This window comes from Pinus tabuliformis, chromosome 6 (assembly GCF_031772625.1).
Source record: "Pinus tabuliformis cultivar Carrire ecotype Pingquan chromosome 6, CPIR1, whole genome shotgun sequence".
Lineage (NCBI taxonomy): Eukaryota > Viridiplantae > Streptophyta > Pinopsida > Pinales > Pinaceae > Pinus > Pinus tabuliformis.
The window spans coordinates 245,863,387-245,880,635 of record NC_142292.1 but is presented as its reverse complement, the minus strand read 5'-3'; the positions used below and the strand labels follow the sequence as shown (position 1 = coordinate 245,880,635).

The 17,249-nt window shown below is 38.3% G+C and overlaps 1 protein-coding gene across 1 annotated transcript in view; it reads left to right on the top strand.

The window, feature by feature from the left end:
* Positions 1-17,249, top strand: part of LOC149258308 (putative cytosolic oligopeptidase A) — a 324,987-nt gene that overhangs the window by 282,038 nt on the left and 25,700 nt on the right. The window contains exon 15 of the mRNA XM_089415126.1: positions 2,460-2,525. Coding sequence (XP_089271252.1) covers positions 2,460-2,525 — 66 coding nt within the window. The remainder of the gene's footprint in view (positions 1-2,459; positions 2,526-17,249) is intronic.

Below are 17,249 nucleotides of genomic sequence, written 5' to 3'. Positions count from 1 at the left end.
AGTTTCATTTCTGCTGCACTAATCACCATGAGGTTGATATACCATGTTGAGAATATTGTGAGTATTTTTACTTGTGCAGTTAATAAAATAAAATGATGACCATGACCAGTAGATGATGAGCACCCAGGGCTATGATATTGCAAGAGGGGAAAGATAATGGGTTCTATGGGGGTTTTTGCCTACAAACATATATCTGATGTTATCTATAATCTTCAGTCATTTTCAAAAACTTAGTTGCCAAGTTGAAAGGGAGGTTATGAGGAGTGGTGGAAATAAATTCCTCAATGTTGGTCATCTCTTCCTAAAAATTAGCAAGTTCTTCCCTACATTCTTGGGACAAGAAATAAGTAGTGGGGGGAAGCTTTCTTGCTTGTGGGAAATTTGAATGGAAAGGAGAAGAATGAGAGAAATACAGGGAAAAAGAAGTTTTAGAGACAGAAGGCAGAAAATAAAGAACTACCATATAGATCAGAACAGCCATGGAAATAAGCCATTACACCTATTAAAGGAACCGAGAAACTAAGAAAACTTGCGAAAGTTTTGAGATATCAACCTGGACCTTTCAATGCCCACACTAAAGAGCACGGGAGGGAGGAGTTTTTGAGGGACTGTTGAGCAGAGAAGGAAGTCCTCTTTGGGTTGCGTGGGGCAGGTATTATGGGTGCCTAAGAGCTGCTCTATCCTCATGAAAAGCCTAAGAGTGAAACTGTCTTGGTTTGGATCTGTTTAGTCTGAATTCAGAGCCTTATTTTTCGTTCTTTTCCCTGGTGGAATCATAGCGTGGCTAGGGGGTGGTCGTCGTAGTGGACTACCTATGGTTGGGTGGAAATTGCTCAGTCTCACCTGGTTTGTTAGGTCTATTGCATTTAACAGATAAGTTTTCCCATTGAACTCATCCTGTAAATTACCCTAAAAATCCTAGTAATCTTGTATTCAAGATCTGCCTTAAACCTTAATTGTTCAACCCTTTGATTGGTGCTAATAGATGTGGAAACCTTACTGGACCATAAGATCCCTAAGATCTACTAGGGAGAACTAGAGGAGAGCTGGCAGAAAGAGACTTTCAATTTGACTGTCAGATCTACTTGTGTCAAAAACCTTACAATCTGCTATCGTGGAAAGGAGGGAAGAAAGAGATGTTAACTCTGAAATATTGGGGCCCTATAGATTTAGAAGAATGTTTTGGATATCTATTTTTCATTTTCCTTTCTTAAAATCTATGAGTTATAGGGATTTCTGATTTCGTATAAAAAATTTAAAAATCTCATTTCATACAGTGAGCTAATGATATGGTTGTAACTGAGGACATTGTTTGATTCAAACCATAGAAGACAAAATATTCCAGCTTAGTCAGAGTGTGAGAGGCAAGGACAACATTCTGGTCAGACAGATTTTGGTAACAGGATGCATACACACTAAACAGTCTTGATGTATGAAATCAATAAAATGCTTATTAGCTGTGTGTAATGATTGATTGAGAAAATAGTGTAGGCATAGGTATTGTCAGAATATACTAGTTAGTTGCCATTTTTCTGACAGCCAAATGTTATGAGAAGTATTAAGAAGAGATAAATTTATACATAGCTGTGGGGAGGAGGTTGTAGATCTCATTTGCATAAACTGAATATTGTTTGGCATGTATCATTTATGTAACAGTTGAGAATATCTGAGTCAAATTTGAAGTTGGCCTTGCACATGCTGGTGTTTATGATGTATGCTTGTTTCCAGCTCCCCTTCGTATTTGTTAAAGTTGTGAGTATTATGTGTGATTCAGCCATTTTAGGCCCTGTAAAATAACCCCTAGTGAGATACGTGGTCACAATATTTCGAGTACAAATATAATTCTCTTTTATACAGAGGTGGCAAAATGATCTTTCAATCCAATGGCTATTTTATTCAGATATCCCCTAAGATGGATAGAAGATGTACAATAGTGTGTCAATTTCAAATATCGCAGCAAAAATGCTAAAGCATTTTTCATGTACCTTGTATCTCTTCTTTTAGTTAGCTACTTCGACCTTTATCTGCTTTGGAGATCGTAGCTATAGGAGCTTCTTTCACACTCCCACTATCTTTTTTGCGTCCCATTGACCTAGATGTTGTTGTTATTTGCCAGACATTAATAAACTCAAGATATCTTATCTACACTACGATCTTTGAGAGGGAAATAGCTTAAAAAGGGAAGATTTATCACGTGTCTAACCAATAGTTGAATGAAGATAATAATAGGTAAAATAAGGAATGACTATTTATTACTTGGTAAGAGTCGTTGACTTGACATGAAGTGAAAATACTGTGACATGAATATCATCATTCCTATATCTTACGCATTGCTCTTCAATAGGTTTATATTCAATAGTTTATTGGATAGTATTGTTTTTTGTACTGCACACACTCTGTAATTTTATACTGGAATTTCAATCTCTAGAGCAAGCTGACTTGTTGCAAATTTGCTACAGTGGGCTGAGGTTCTGTCCGCAGATGCATTCTCAGCATTTGAAGAGGCTGGACTGGATAATGAGAAGGTATTGGCTTTGTGAAGCCTTATATGATATACAATTTTATTTAACATGAATATATGGTCTGTTGTTCCTAAAATATAGTAGTATATTATCACCATAGGTTTTGAATCTTTTGAAAAAGAGTGTGACAAGTAACATTTTGTGATGAGGAGAAAAATGCCTGTTAATTTTGTAGTGTCATTGTTATTGAAAGGATTTTCCTGATTAGTATTATATCTTCAACAATTATGATGAGTGGACATATTGTTTTTAAAATTTTAATATCTGTAATTGAACTGTGTTCTTTATGATATTTTTCCAATGTAAATCAAATCAGACTATGAAAAGTTCGAACAAAATAAATTATGGTAAGCCTTATAGAGAATGAAGCGATGAGCAATGAAAATGAAAGTGCTTGATGAATAATTGCGATGAGCATGTTGATCGATTATTTTTCTGAGTCTATTCTTACGTTGTTCTGTCGACTTGTTTGAAGATGTCTCTGCTGTCAGTGAATGGATTTCTGTAATTAACATAGCAGTTTATTAGTGGAGCATTCATGCAAAAGGGGACCAGCCCTTAAAGTCCTATGGTATATAACACATTATTTGATAAAAGGATTGATATGATTGATGATGAATATGCAATCAATAAGAGATAAAAGTATTTCTAAATGACACAACCCTACACACACAATGATTTAAATATAAATAGTATTAATTATGGATGTTAAAAGTCACGCCTGGAAGAAATGGGACAAAAAGATCTTTGAGGCTTTAGGTTGATATTTTTTGGGACTGTCTGTGATAAGGTTCTCGATCTGAATGTCTTTTGTTATGATTAGCATGCCTTTGATCATGAATCCATCTTATATTGGGATTCTTATTCTTCCGAATGTAGACAAAGCGTTGTCTTTGTTTAGGGTAATGCCCATGTTCGTAAGTTGAGTGGTCAACTGTTATATATATAATACATAAATATAGGGATAATAGACATAATATAATAATAAGGCACTAGATAAGACATAAAAGGCATGACTATTCATAAAGGTGTTGAAGAATGTAACTAGTGCCGGTCTTCATAATTGTGTTTGTCAAAAGAAAAATTTATTGTAAAATAAATTTTTTTTAAAGCATGGGTTTCATGCTCTTTTATTTATTTTCTAGGTCATAGCCTCCATTGAAGGCTTCTAGGTTTTTTCACGAGTCAAAAGAGTCTTTGTCACATTTATTAGATCCTTCTTGGACATTTGTATCATGTAAAGAAATTTATTTCTTAGTCGAAAGTGTCATTTGTCACCTCCTCACAAAGTCGGCCCTGTCCTGGAGAAGTCAGCCCAGAAAGAGGGAATTCGACCCAGTAGAATCTGTGTAAATAGAGGGAGCTTGACTCATTTGGAAGCACACACTCACAAGTTTGATCTACACAAGAAAAATGATGAAAAAGAGAGCGAATTGCAGAAGAAGACCTAATCGAAGGAAGAAGCAAAATCAAGGTTTTGGGCATCTATCTCTCACATGTGCGAAGTCTTCTAGGGTTTCTAGATGGTTTGTTGGGGGCCAAAATTCTGAAGTAATTGCAGGTCTGAAATTCGGTAGTTGGGGGGCCAAAATTCTGAATTGAAGCTATAGCTAGGGAGCTGACACTTGTAGACTTTGCAGAATATATCTACTTGAAGGAAGGGTTAACTTGGTGCTTGGAGGGGGTCTTTCTCTAGGTCTAAAGGGTCTTGGATTGTCTCATCTTGATTTGAATCTACTAATGGAAGAGTTAGACTGGGTTTTCCCCTAGATAGGGGTTTTGCCCTGGTTGAGTGCCTATATCCTGTGTTCCTTGTTCTTGTGATCTTCATACATTTAACTTGGGAATTGCTTCATGAAATATAGCATAATAAAGAAGTAAAATAAGCCAACATAAATCACAAATAATTATCAAGAAAAGAGGAATCAAACCCTAATATCTACATGTAATGATTTTTCAACAAAAGGTGCCTACGCTGTAATTTTTTTGTAGCATCGAATGTGCTCTAGCCATGAAAATTGGTGGAGAGGCTAAGACACATGAGTTCTAAAGAACCCAGAAACCGTAATGGGTATTAATCAAAATATGGGTGAGAATGTTCTAGAAAGTGAATCAACTCAAGTTTTAATCTTAGCTGTTGATTAGAGACTTAATCTCAGCTATTGAAGTCTCAACAAAAAAAGTATAAGAAGGAGGCTTGGGGTTCATTTAGAAACACACATGGAGAGAACGAATTGATCTAGAGTTCGATTTCTGGGGCTAGGAAGCTGAGAAATTCGAACTGAGTGATCATTCTGCAGCAGAGAGGCAGGGATAGTTCGGGAATATTGGAAAGAGAGGCGGAGATCCACTAGTGGAGGCAACGCAACATCTAGAAGGATTGGCGCTGGGCCAGTCTGGGCCCATGCAGGCTTGGCACAGAGCTAGAATGGCCAGTGCAAAAGTGAGGCTGCCCTCATGCAAAAATTCAGAATTCAGCCGGGGAGCTGCCAGAACAACCGGGAAAGGTTGACGCAGACTTGGAGGCAGAAGAGACAACGCAGAGATGACGTAGAGCCCGTAAGGTTGACGCAGGGCCTACGCAAGGCCAGCGCAAAGATAGTCGAGGTTAACCAGTTGTTGACGGATCAACCGAAAACTGCTGAGTGAAGTGAGGTAATCTCACTCAGTTTTATGCCATTATATTTTTTCTCTGTTATTGGATTGCCGAGAGGGCATCCAACAATTTATTCAGAACTACTGCTTAATAATATAAAACCCTCAGATATGCTGCACCGATTTTGTCACATTGGGTTTTTTCGGGGACTATTTTGTCCAAAAATAACTGTCCTATGTATCTTGTTCTTTGCTCAGTTTCTTGTTTCATGTAATCAAATTAAATTGGTGTAGGCTGCATAAGTAATTTACTTTAGTATTTTTCAGAAGATGACTTGATAATGTATATTAAAATCAAGTAGGAGAAGTAAATTAAGTTTTTACTGCAGTAGGGGTTCCTTGAGGATTGGAATTTTCACATACAGTATCGCTTGACATATATTCAAAATCGAGGTCTTGCTTCATTATAAATATTAACACCAGATTTACGTATACAAAATTGGATGTTAAGTGCCAACATATGTTCGTGGATAATATATGGGGTGAGTTCAAAATTACAAAAGTCCACCGTTCAATATAAGTGGTTCATGAAAATTATGAGTCTGAATTCAATGTCATAGAGTTCACCATTTGATATTGATGGTTTCTGAGTACATTAATCATATGGGTATAGTTCCTGCTCAAATTAGCAGTGTTGGCAAGGTTTAACTGAGACTGGTACATAGTAAGCACTATTAGGAGTACGCCCAATGTCAGCGCAACATATTCCTCTCGCTTTAGGCCAACTTTTGCTAAAGTCCTTGGGTGGTATCCCTACACACAACAACTCAAGCAATGAAATGATATATGAGTGCCTAGATGAAGTATATGGAAGAGGTAGGAGTTAGTTAAATAACCAAATTCTGATCTGATTTATGATGTAATGCCAAATTAATATTGCAGACCAGCGATGGAAAAGTATTCAATATGCTAAGAAAATGAGCTTGAATCACCACAAATTTGAGTATGATAGCTTCTTACCACAATAGAAGACAAAATGGAGCTGTTATACCTATTATATATGGTTGTAAGAAGATAAATACTTGCTGTTCAAACAATCTTTGTGTAGGTTCTAGTTGGATTTGCCATCACAACCTTCTTTGCCTACCAATTTAAGAAACAATGGTGATGAGTGGTTTATGCCCACATGAGAAGGATCATTATATGGATTGAGGAAGCATGCTATAAATAGGGGAATTGTGGTATTCCATAGCTCTTCTTTTTCAAGATGATCATCTCACCGTTTTGCTTGTCCAAGCCTTGAGAGAAGTTCTGAGGTATACTTATCAGAGGGTTGATGTTTCATTGTTTCACTTAGTAACCAAGCACAAAGGTAAAACCCTAGGTAATGATAAATTTATATACTTGTTGCATTGACTATATGATTTTACCCAACATACTTCATTTCCTTTGATTAGAGTAGGTGGGATGAGTAAACGCTTTAGCGTGCACATTAGATTAGTTTAGCTTCTATTCATTTATCGTAATGTCCTTAGTTATTTGTTTCAAATTTTGCTTGTGTGATATCATTTCATTTATGTGATGATATTTGCATTCACTAGATCGATATACATTTCTATGTTACTTAGATGCTTTTCATTTCGATTTGCTTCCATCTCTAGGAAAGAACAAGACTTCATGTTGTACTCCCTCCTAATAATTTACATCTATTTTGTGAGATTGTTTCATTTTATAGGTGGAAGATTTTCGAGCTGTCACATCCTCTTGAGTGGAGCACGTGTCCCCCATAATTGTAACCAATTGTTACCCCTTAGTTCAGCAGCATATGCACTTATTTTTGGTAGCACAATTATAAGCACGAAGAACACAAGTCAAAAGACCTGTAACACATGTGAAGGCCCTGTATTATGGTATCCTATGCCTATTATGGTTCGCCATTGCCAATCCCTTTGGGTTAAAGTCCCTAGTCCTTTTTTCTTGTATAAGATTGGGGTGATGGGATAGATCTCGTTGGGACTCATGGTTTAGAGGAACCATTAGACTGTAGGGGTGATCTCGAATGTATGGGTTAGTCCAGCCCATGTCAGGTGCACTTGTCATTCCCACATGGTTGTGTCATTGAATCTAAAAGCATTCTCTGGTCATGGTGTATTCATTAGGTAGTTCTCAACATGGGAGTGTCAAAAATTTTCAGCATGTTCACACTGCTTGAGGTATTACACATCTCCTAGTGCATATGATCGTGGAAGGCAAAATGTCAATTTAGTCTCAAAATGCTCAAGAAAAAATACAAAAAATGTATATGACATTCCACGTTGAAAATTTTCCAAAATATGAAGACATCATCAAGAAAATGGTAGTCAAAGGTGGTTTGATTTATGGGGTTTGCAACTAACATAACCAAGGCAAATTTTGATGGAATGAGACATGCAATATGTCAAAAGTGGTCTACAAAATCGACTGGACAAACTGGAGGGGAAAGAATTCCCAAATTTTCAAGGGCATTGAAGATCTGGCCAAATGCACAAACTCAACCAAATCGAAGTCTCCAAAGACCAAGTCAAGCTTTTCATGGATTGAAGTCACTCAAAGCAAGTGAGTCGAGCCAAGTAAGCTGGTCATTGGGTCATCCAAGTGGAACATTGAACATCTTCTAACTACGATTTTCTACTTTTTGCCTTTTCAGGGTCAATGCAAGTGGAACATTTGACTTCCAAGGGTCATTTGAGCTAGTAGCTCAAACTCCCTTATTGAAAAAATCATTGTATTAAAAATATATTATTTTATAATTTTCTTAGTGTTCGACATGTGAATGACAAGTAAAAGATTATTTTGGAGAGAGAGCTTGAACTTGCTGTTATCTAGCAATTACAATTTAAATTATAAAAGGCTAGCTTCACCTCCTTTTCAAGTTGTTGAACTATGACATCACCCCATGCCATAATAGAACTCTTTTGTCTCAAAATTGTGGGTTGGATTTTTCTATTTTCTATATTTTTGGTTAATGTCGTAAAAGGAATTTAATAAGATGATAACACAATTAGTAAGGATTACAAAAAGGTTGGAGGGATGATCCATTGAGGGGCGACATAGCCATGTGGAGGGAGTACACAAGGCACCAATATTCTCTATCACTTTTGTTGCGTGCTAGAGCAATTGGAACTGGAGGTTGGAAAAACCCTTCTTGGGGGTAGTTTCAATGAAGGGAAAGTTTCTCTTGCTACATACTTAACCCAAAGATTTGAGGTGTTTTGCTAGAGGCTGCTCCTAGTTGGATTCAAAGCATTGTGGAAGATATAGACATGGGTGGGGGAAATAGAATCTTCTTGATTCCAAACCCACTTCATCACCCAAAGTGCATGACTAACTTAAGGATAAATGTGATTCACAATCTGACATCTAAGATGGAAAATTGTGGCCAAGGTAAGCCATTCTCAACAACCACTGTTATTTAAGAATAAAAAAAATTTTTAGTTTTCTATTTGAGCTAAACATTTTCTAGCTAGTGAATTTTTATCATATGTTTGTCAAATTTTCAACCTATTGTAGTAACTGGAAATTATTCTCCTAACTGATTAATATTAAGTGCAGTTTATTTGCTACGACAGATAACAAATAAAATCACAACTGCAATTCTCACCATAAACACACTATGGAAAATAAAATACTAAAACTGAGAAAACTATAGCGCACACAATAAAATTGACATAGTTATATTTGGACAAGTGTCGTCGGAAAAACTCAATGTGGGAAAATCGGTGCAACAAATGAGGGTTTTATTATTAGTATGCAACAGTGAAATTTTTGAGTACAATCTGGACGCCAAAATGGCTATCCTCAACAAATAATCTAGCCAAATTTATTGGAGAGAATTTTCTCTCTCCACGAGCAATCTCGACACAACTTGCCTCAGAAAATTGGCCCTCAAGAACCCTTGCGCAGACCCTCAGACGCACAGCTTGAATTTTCCTCTGATCAAGTTGTTTTGCCTGCTGCTGCTACTAGAGGTGATCCTCTAGCCCTCTGGAAAATTTTCCCGGCCTCTAGCAACTGAATCGACCTCCTGCTTAGCCAAATTGAATTGCTTCACTGAAGTTGCCCGCACAGTCCCTGCGCATCTTCTAGTGGAATAACTCGGCCTCTTTGTTGTTACCTCTCTAGAATTGGAAACTCTTTCGGAATCACTATCCCTACTCCTTCTCTGTCTCTACATCCCATTTGGCTTCAACTCTTCTTCCATGCTCGACCTTTGTAGCAAGATAACTCGATCTGCCTAGGAACTCAATGTCTCCATTATGTTCTCCATCTACCTATCGAGTTGCTCTTATCATCTCTCATTGGTGAACTAACCACCATGATTAGATCCCCATCAACGACTAAGATCATCTCAAACTCGATCTGTGTGACTTTCTAGAGTATTCTCACCTTTCTCAATTAATTGTTGCTAATTAATCACTTTTCTTAGACTTGGGAAATATTTAGTTATTGATCAATTGACTTAATTGAGCCATCTCACGTTGTTTTCTCCTGAAACAATTTTTGGGTTTTGTATATCTTGTGTTTCTTAGCCTCTTTGACGAAAGTCGAGACTAGAACACTTGTTCGATGCTACAAAAACTAACACTCCCTCTTAGCGAGGAAAGTTTACTATTTGTCTCATAAAATCCTCTGATACACACTGCTGATCTTTGACAACTGTGACAATTTGGCACTGCCCACCAAGTCACTATGCAACTCTGAGCTAAACGACCCTACATTTTCACTGTTGCTGGCATTGCACTGTACACCATGTATTGCTGCCAACTCTGCTTTGCATTGCAACTGATCTCATGTTGCTGTTGTAGCTGCAACTACTGTAATATAGAACTCCCAATCCATAATGTCTCTCCAATGGCTCCGCAACTGATCTAAAGATGCTGTTTATAGTTACAACTAATGTAACGTAGAACTCTGAATCCATAGTGTGTCTCTGATGGCTCTGCAGCCGTCTCCTATGTCTCTGACTGCTACTAGTCTCTACGCTGTCCACTTTGTAACTGTCTACACTGCAATCGCTCTGCGCTACTCAACAGTTCACGACAACTAGTATTGCAACTGTCCCTCAAGAACCGACTGCTCCAGGCTGGCACTGATCCAATTGCTACTGAATACTGTGCCCCTTGTAGCAAAGGTAATGATCCATATGAGGAGTAAACTGCAACTGTTGTTGCTCCTCTATGGACCCTGCCCAAATCTCTGCAACTCTGGTGACTAAAGTTCAATGTCACCCCACTTCTCTCCTGAAGGTATAGCTGCATTTAAAGCAAATTCATCCTCCAATCTGGAGGACAAATTGTTGATCTCTGCTGAAGTTGTTGCTTGCTCCTGCTTCTCCTTCTTGTCCTTCTTTCTCTTGGGACACTAGGTACTATAGTGACCAAATTCACCACATCTGAAGCACTTAATCTTCAACAGATCCTTCTTCTTCTTTTCTCCTCCCTATGAGCTTTTCCCCTCATTGGGACCTTTCTTTGCCTTCCCCTTTGATGCGAGGGCTACATCCTCCTCTTCCTTCACACCCTTCGGTCCTTTGCTACTATTGTGACTGATGTTGTTCTCAATTAGAGAAAACCTCATCTCCTCCTACGTAAAATCTGCTCACAACCGATCCCAACTCGGTAGATTATCTTTTCCAGTGATACCTTGGATGAAGCTAGCCCATTTTGGGGTGACCATTGAGAGCTATTCCATCTCTCTCTCTTGAAGTGCTTCTTGTTGAGAAATCTAATGATTTCTCTTACTTTGATAATTCCTTGTGATGCATTTTACTTAACTTGATTAGCTTCTGCTTTCACTTGATTATAATTAGTGTTCTTATCATCAAACAACTACCAAACAATAAAGAACAATGAGAGAAGAGGTCACAAAATATAAGCTATCAGCCAAGGCCAAAACCTCTCCTCTTGAGAGGAAAACCCACAAGAACTCTTCTCTTCTTATAGAACTTGAAATGACGAATTCCAAGACCAATGACCCTTGAGGAAGGAATTATAGCCCAAAAACTTCAGATTTCAATATTCTTTCTTCTCTTTGTTTTTTGTTCCCTTCTTAGGTCTTCTTATCTTGTCTCTTAATCGAACTTGATTGCTTGAGTTAGTGTCTTCAAGTGAGGCCGAGTACTTATTATTTACAGTCTTCTTTAGGTGGTCAAATAACCCTCTTTGGAAGCCAACTTATCCTTCTTGTAGGCCAATATCTTTCCTTGAAGGTTGACTTGTCTTGGAGGAGGTCTTTTGACACTTTGACTTTAAAATACAATTCTTTGAATTGATACATGATGCCCAAGAGGGTCTTCCATACATGACAATGACTCATTTGACTTGTTGACTCAATGACAAGTCGTAGGAGCACTCAATGGGTGCTTGACCTGTAAATCAAAAAGCCATGAGCATGAAACCCATGCCTCAAGAATGACAATAATAAATTTATTTCTTCTTTACATCAAATACATAAAATCATGATTACATATGTCATTATGAAGACCGAACCTAGTTACACTTTTCAACAGTTCTCCAACTGCAAAAAGCTCATCTTGGACACTCTAAATTCTGGTGAGATAAGGAGTGAACCTTCCACCCTTATGCATCTTGGTGGTCCTCAATTTCTCCTACAAGAACATCTTCCGGTTTTTGAAAGGATTTTGGAAAAGCGTGGCAACTGAATACCACATTTCTTTGATTGTCTTCTTGGCCGCTAAGTGTGATACTATATGATCCTAAACGCCATCAAGGATCAACCGCTTTGCCTTGGCCATCTCCTTATTGTAGTACGCTAGTTGCTGTGGGTCTGTAGGCATGGTTACAACTCTCTCTGCATATGTCTTCAAACCATGCTCGTCTAGTAGGAAAGACATTTTGGCTTTCGAGATATAATAATTTGAGGCTCCATCCAGCCTATCCTGATCTTGAAGTCCTACCTAGCCCATATTCTAGAAAGCTCACCATTCGGAAATAAACAAGAATCTCCTCCCTTTCTTGCTTGGTTACTTGCTTTGCTACTCGCACTCCCTCCTGGATTGTGCAGTTTTTCTAGCTGCTACTGCCACTTGCAATTGGAAATTACAGATTTCCTCTAGAAAACAGAATTTGAAAATCCTCTGGGAAAAATCCCTCTGTGTGCTTTGCTCTTCCAACCGATGCTGATCTGCCACTGCAAATACTGCTGCAAATCAATTGTGCCCAGATCTACTCCACGAAATCATTGATCTACTCATCAGAACTGCTTCCCGGAATTACCGCTGCTTGTTGGAATTGCTACTGAGCTTGTTCGAACTTTTCTTTCCCATGCAATTGTAAATCGAACCCCTGCCCAACAATTTACATTGCCTGGCTAGACCTCTGCACAAACCCAAAAGTTTTGTACAAAGATTCCCTCTGAAGCTACAAAATTTCTCATCGCTTCTGAGTTCGTGATTTGTCTTCAAAACAACTCTGATACCATGTGAAATTTTCAACCTATTGCAACAACTGGAAATTATTCTCCTCACTGATTAATATTAAGCGTAATTTATTTGCTACAATAAATAATGAATAAAATCACAATTGCAATTTTCAACATAAACACACTGTGGAAAATAAAATACTGGAATTGAGAAAACGATAACACAAACACAATAAATTGACACAGTTATTTTTGGACAAATGTCCTTGGAAAACCCAATGTGGGAAAATTGATGCACCAGATGACGGTTTTATTATTATTATACAATAATGAAATTTTTGAGTATAATCTGGATGCCAAACTAGCAATCCTTAGCAAATAATCTGGCCAAAATTATTAGAGAGAATTTTCTCTCTCTCCACGAGCAATCCTGACACAACGTGCCTAAAAAAACTGGCCCTCAAGAACCCTTGCACAGGCCCCTGCGCAAATCCTCACATGCACAACCTGAATCTGCCTCTGATCAAGTCGTTTTGCTTGTTGTTGCCACTGGAAGTGATCCTTTGGCCCTCTGGAAAATTTTCCCAACCTCTGGTGACTGAATCGACCTCCCTCTCAGCCAAATCGAATTGCCTCACTGTAGCTGCCTGCGTAGTCCTTGCACAACCTCTAGTGGAATAACTCGGCCTCTTTGTTGCTGCTTCGCCGGAAGTGGAAACTCCTCCGAAATCACTGTCTTTGCTTCCTGTGTGTCTCTGTATCCTTTCTAGCTCGAACTCTTCTTCCTTGCTCAACTTTTGCAGCTAGATAGCTCAATCTGCCAAGGAACCCAACCTCTCCAGTGTGTTCTCCATCTACCCATTGATTTTCTTTTATAATCTCTGTTGGTGAACCAGTGGCCATGATTAGATCCCTATCAACGACTAAGAACATCTCAAGTTCAATCAGCGTGAGGTTTTATAAAATTCTCACCTTTCTCAGTTAATTTCTGTTAATTAATCACTTTTTCTAAGTTAGACATAGGAAATATTTAATTATTGATTGATTAACTTAATTGAGCCATCTCTAAGTGTTTCCTCCTGAAATAACTTTTGGGTTTTGGAGATCTTGTGTTTCTTAGCTTCTCTGACCAAGGTCAAGACTACAACACCTGTCCGTTGCTACAAAAACTAACAATGTTTAGCTAGTAACCCTTGGAGTTTTTGAGCTTAAAATTATTTATAGTCGAATGGGTCAATATACATTTATTTTGAGTTTCAAACACATGTTTCCTGGGTATTGAGTTGACTTTTACAGATCCGCAGTAAGCGACAACCATACATATTCAGATTTTGCAAAAGTTCAAGGTACATTGACCTGTCCAAGTAAATTTCTTTCATATAAGCATTGCAATTAGTTCCCAGATTTGTTTTTTTATTTAATATAATTAGTTTGGAGGTAGAATAAACATATTCCAGCAAATAAAAGTCATATTTGTTGGCTGGAATAATTTTGTGGGTTTCTACCTAGTGGGATTTAATCCCAAGACCTCCGTAACAGAGTTTCCAGCTTGCCAGAAATTCATTTTTGTTGTAGGTTGGAAGTTTAGGAAGGGTCTAAATTGAATGATATTTTCTTTCCTAGCTTTCCCACCCCTAGATTATCAATTTTAAGTTCTTAGGCACTATTTGGTGGACCTGAAAAGGCATTTTTACTGCTGTTTTCTGCGCTTTTCTACAGATTTTTAGATCTGTAGACATAGGAGAACAACAAATTTACGTAGATACCCCCTTCACCAAAGTTCAATTCAAGAATAATATATTGTTTTGGTAAATATATTGAAATTTCACTAATTTGGGCTATTTATAGATTGATTATCTTCAAATTTGAATGAATCATTTTGCTTATATGCATTTATTTTCTACATAATTTATATTTATAGAATAGTAAAGCATCAATAATTAAGTCCTCTCTTCACCCAAGACCCCATACAAGGCACTAGTCAATCTTTTGTTGGGTGAAGTTGTCTCACATAAGGAGTCCTCCCATAGCCATTATAGAAAGCGTTGGGCTTAAAGAGTGGGGACACTTGCTGAGGCGACAATGGGCGCTTGTCTTGCATAGGCTACCTCAGCAGTTTGCAAGGACTTTGGAAAATGTTGCTATTTTGCGTGGTAATAGGTTAATTTCTCTCTTTTGTCGGGTGGTTGTCTTTGTAGTACACTTTATTCAGCAGTAGCACTGCTGTTTTGGGGTTATTATTGCAGGTTTCTCTCTCTACCACGCCTGTGATAGGACATCTCTTCACTTTGAGGAGTGCGCTGCCCTTGTGCTGTTATTTGTTCCACTTATGGAGGTTTTAGGTGTTGGAATTGTAATTAGGCCTGGTCTTCATAAATGTCATTGTAGCAATATGTATTTTATGTAAAAATGAAAAGAAGAAAATTCATTATTATTATTTTTATTATCAAAGCATGTTCTTCATGCTTTATATTTGTCAAAAGAAAATTTAGAAGGGCATGTTCTTCATGACCCTTGCAAAAGAAATAAGATTTGAAATTTGTCAAAGTCATTTGTCTCACCAAGTTGCCAAGTTGGCCCTCCAAGAAAGACAAGTCAACCTGCCCAAAAGATGAGCCCTTCACATGAATGAACAACTATATATTGACACCTAGTCTCCTCCATTTGACAAGCAATTTGGTGCACATCTATGGAAGAAAAAGTCAGATATTTGAGGCATACCTTTCTGTGGTACACGGGCTTGATAAGACATTATGTTCTCGTGAGAAGACAAGCTACAGGAAGGCAAATATTTGTGTATCATGTGAGTTACAAGGGGCTCTTTGAATGCGAGTTATAGGAAGTATATCATCTTTGTAAATGCGAGTTACAAGAGGCTCTGAGAATGTGAGTCGCAGGAAGTATATCATCTCTGTGAATGCGAGTTGCTGGAGGCTCTATGAATGCGAGTTATAGGAAATATATCATCTCTGTGAATACGAGTTACAAGAATTATATCATCTTTGTGAATGCAAGTTACAAAGGATCTATGAATGCGAGTTATAAGAGGCATATTATCTTTGGGTGATGCGAACTACAGGAAGTCTACTATTTCAACTGATGTGGGCTACAAGAAGGCAAAGTTTGGAGGGTTGAATTGGCGATTGGATTACTAGTTAGCTTGACTTGGATTTCTCTTGTTGATGAATAATCTACAAGGAAAGGGTTGATGGGTTTGCCCCTTGTGTGTTTTTCCCTGGCCTCTGGCCTAATCTCTGGGGTCTCTTGTCTTTTATGCATTGCATTTGTATGATTGCTTGTGACCTAATGAATGAAATAATGCATAACTAGAAAACAAAATAACAAATAGTCACAAGTAATTATCATATCTAGAAATTCTCTCTTGCATTAGAATTTCAATATGGTATCAGAGCTAGGCTATAGGGAAGTCAAATACTTTCCCTAGTTGAAGTCACAAGAAGCCTTATGATGAACATGAAAGCTCTGCATATATCATCACTTCTGAGCAAGTCAGGCTTTTTCCTATTGTTGGTCTCCTTAAAATACATTTATTGTATGGTCTCTGAAGAAGATAACAAAGCAATGGATTTACTATAAGGCTAGAGAGAATACTATGACTAAGAATAGGGGTTGATCTAGGTATTGTTACCCACCACCTCTAGGTAGTATGCATAGGAGAATTTTTTTCTACTAGATGGTCCTCAGCCGACAGCCAGCGGCCCCTTGTAGCCACCAGATAACTCGATGTACCATTATCTCTGCTACTTGAACTAACCATGTGGACCCTCGCCCATATGTTATGATTGTATGTTTGAAGGTGGACCTCTCGAGGGCCGACCCTGAAGGTATGACTTTTCATTGGAATAGTTGAGTAATTTTCCTTACTTATCATGGACACTTTTGGGCATGGATTGGTGGGGGAATTCAATGGAAAGAGTGGTCTAGGTATGTACTCTTGTCGCCTACACTCAATTTGGCGGATACCCTAGTTCAATGGGATCTCCTATACTGGCCATTTGCGTTAGGGTTAGCACTACAAGGGAAATCTTGATTTTGGTTGCGTGGTCCCACTTCCTGACACCATATATATCACTCCCTTCCACTCATTCTAGCTCCATTCATCATTTTTCCCATCCGGGTCCACATAGGGTTGGCCTCCCCCTCCCCTTGTCTACACCTTGGGTCAGGCCTGTAATGATGCTTGGGAGGTTGATGTAGCTAGAAGGAAAAGAAAAAGCATAATTTAGCCACTCTTAATAGGAAATGTACACAATGCAAAAGATGGTTGAGACATACAAATTTAGCATGTGGGCAAGAGCTAAACATGAGCTTTACCCCTTATTTATGGCCATCACCCTGGTTCCTATGGGCCCTAGATGAGCCCCCTCCACATTAAGGAACCCATGATTGTCCCAACCCCTAGTGGGCAATGAAATGCCCCACCTTAAAAGGGGGTACCTACTGCTATATCCTACACATCATGCTCTCATCCCTTGGAGCCTCGAGCAGTTATGAAGAAAAATCAATCAAAGGCAAAAGGCATATGAAGAAGGGTGGAAAAACAAAGGCCGAGGTAACTCATGTACCATGATTTGCTCCCTCCTACACTCATATACCCAAGTGTGGGCTTCCCTCATCATAGTTACCCTTGTACCATGACATGTGGCCTGGAGCATTCCCCTGATCCCCACTCTATTCCATGACTACATCACT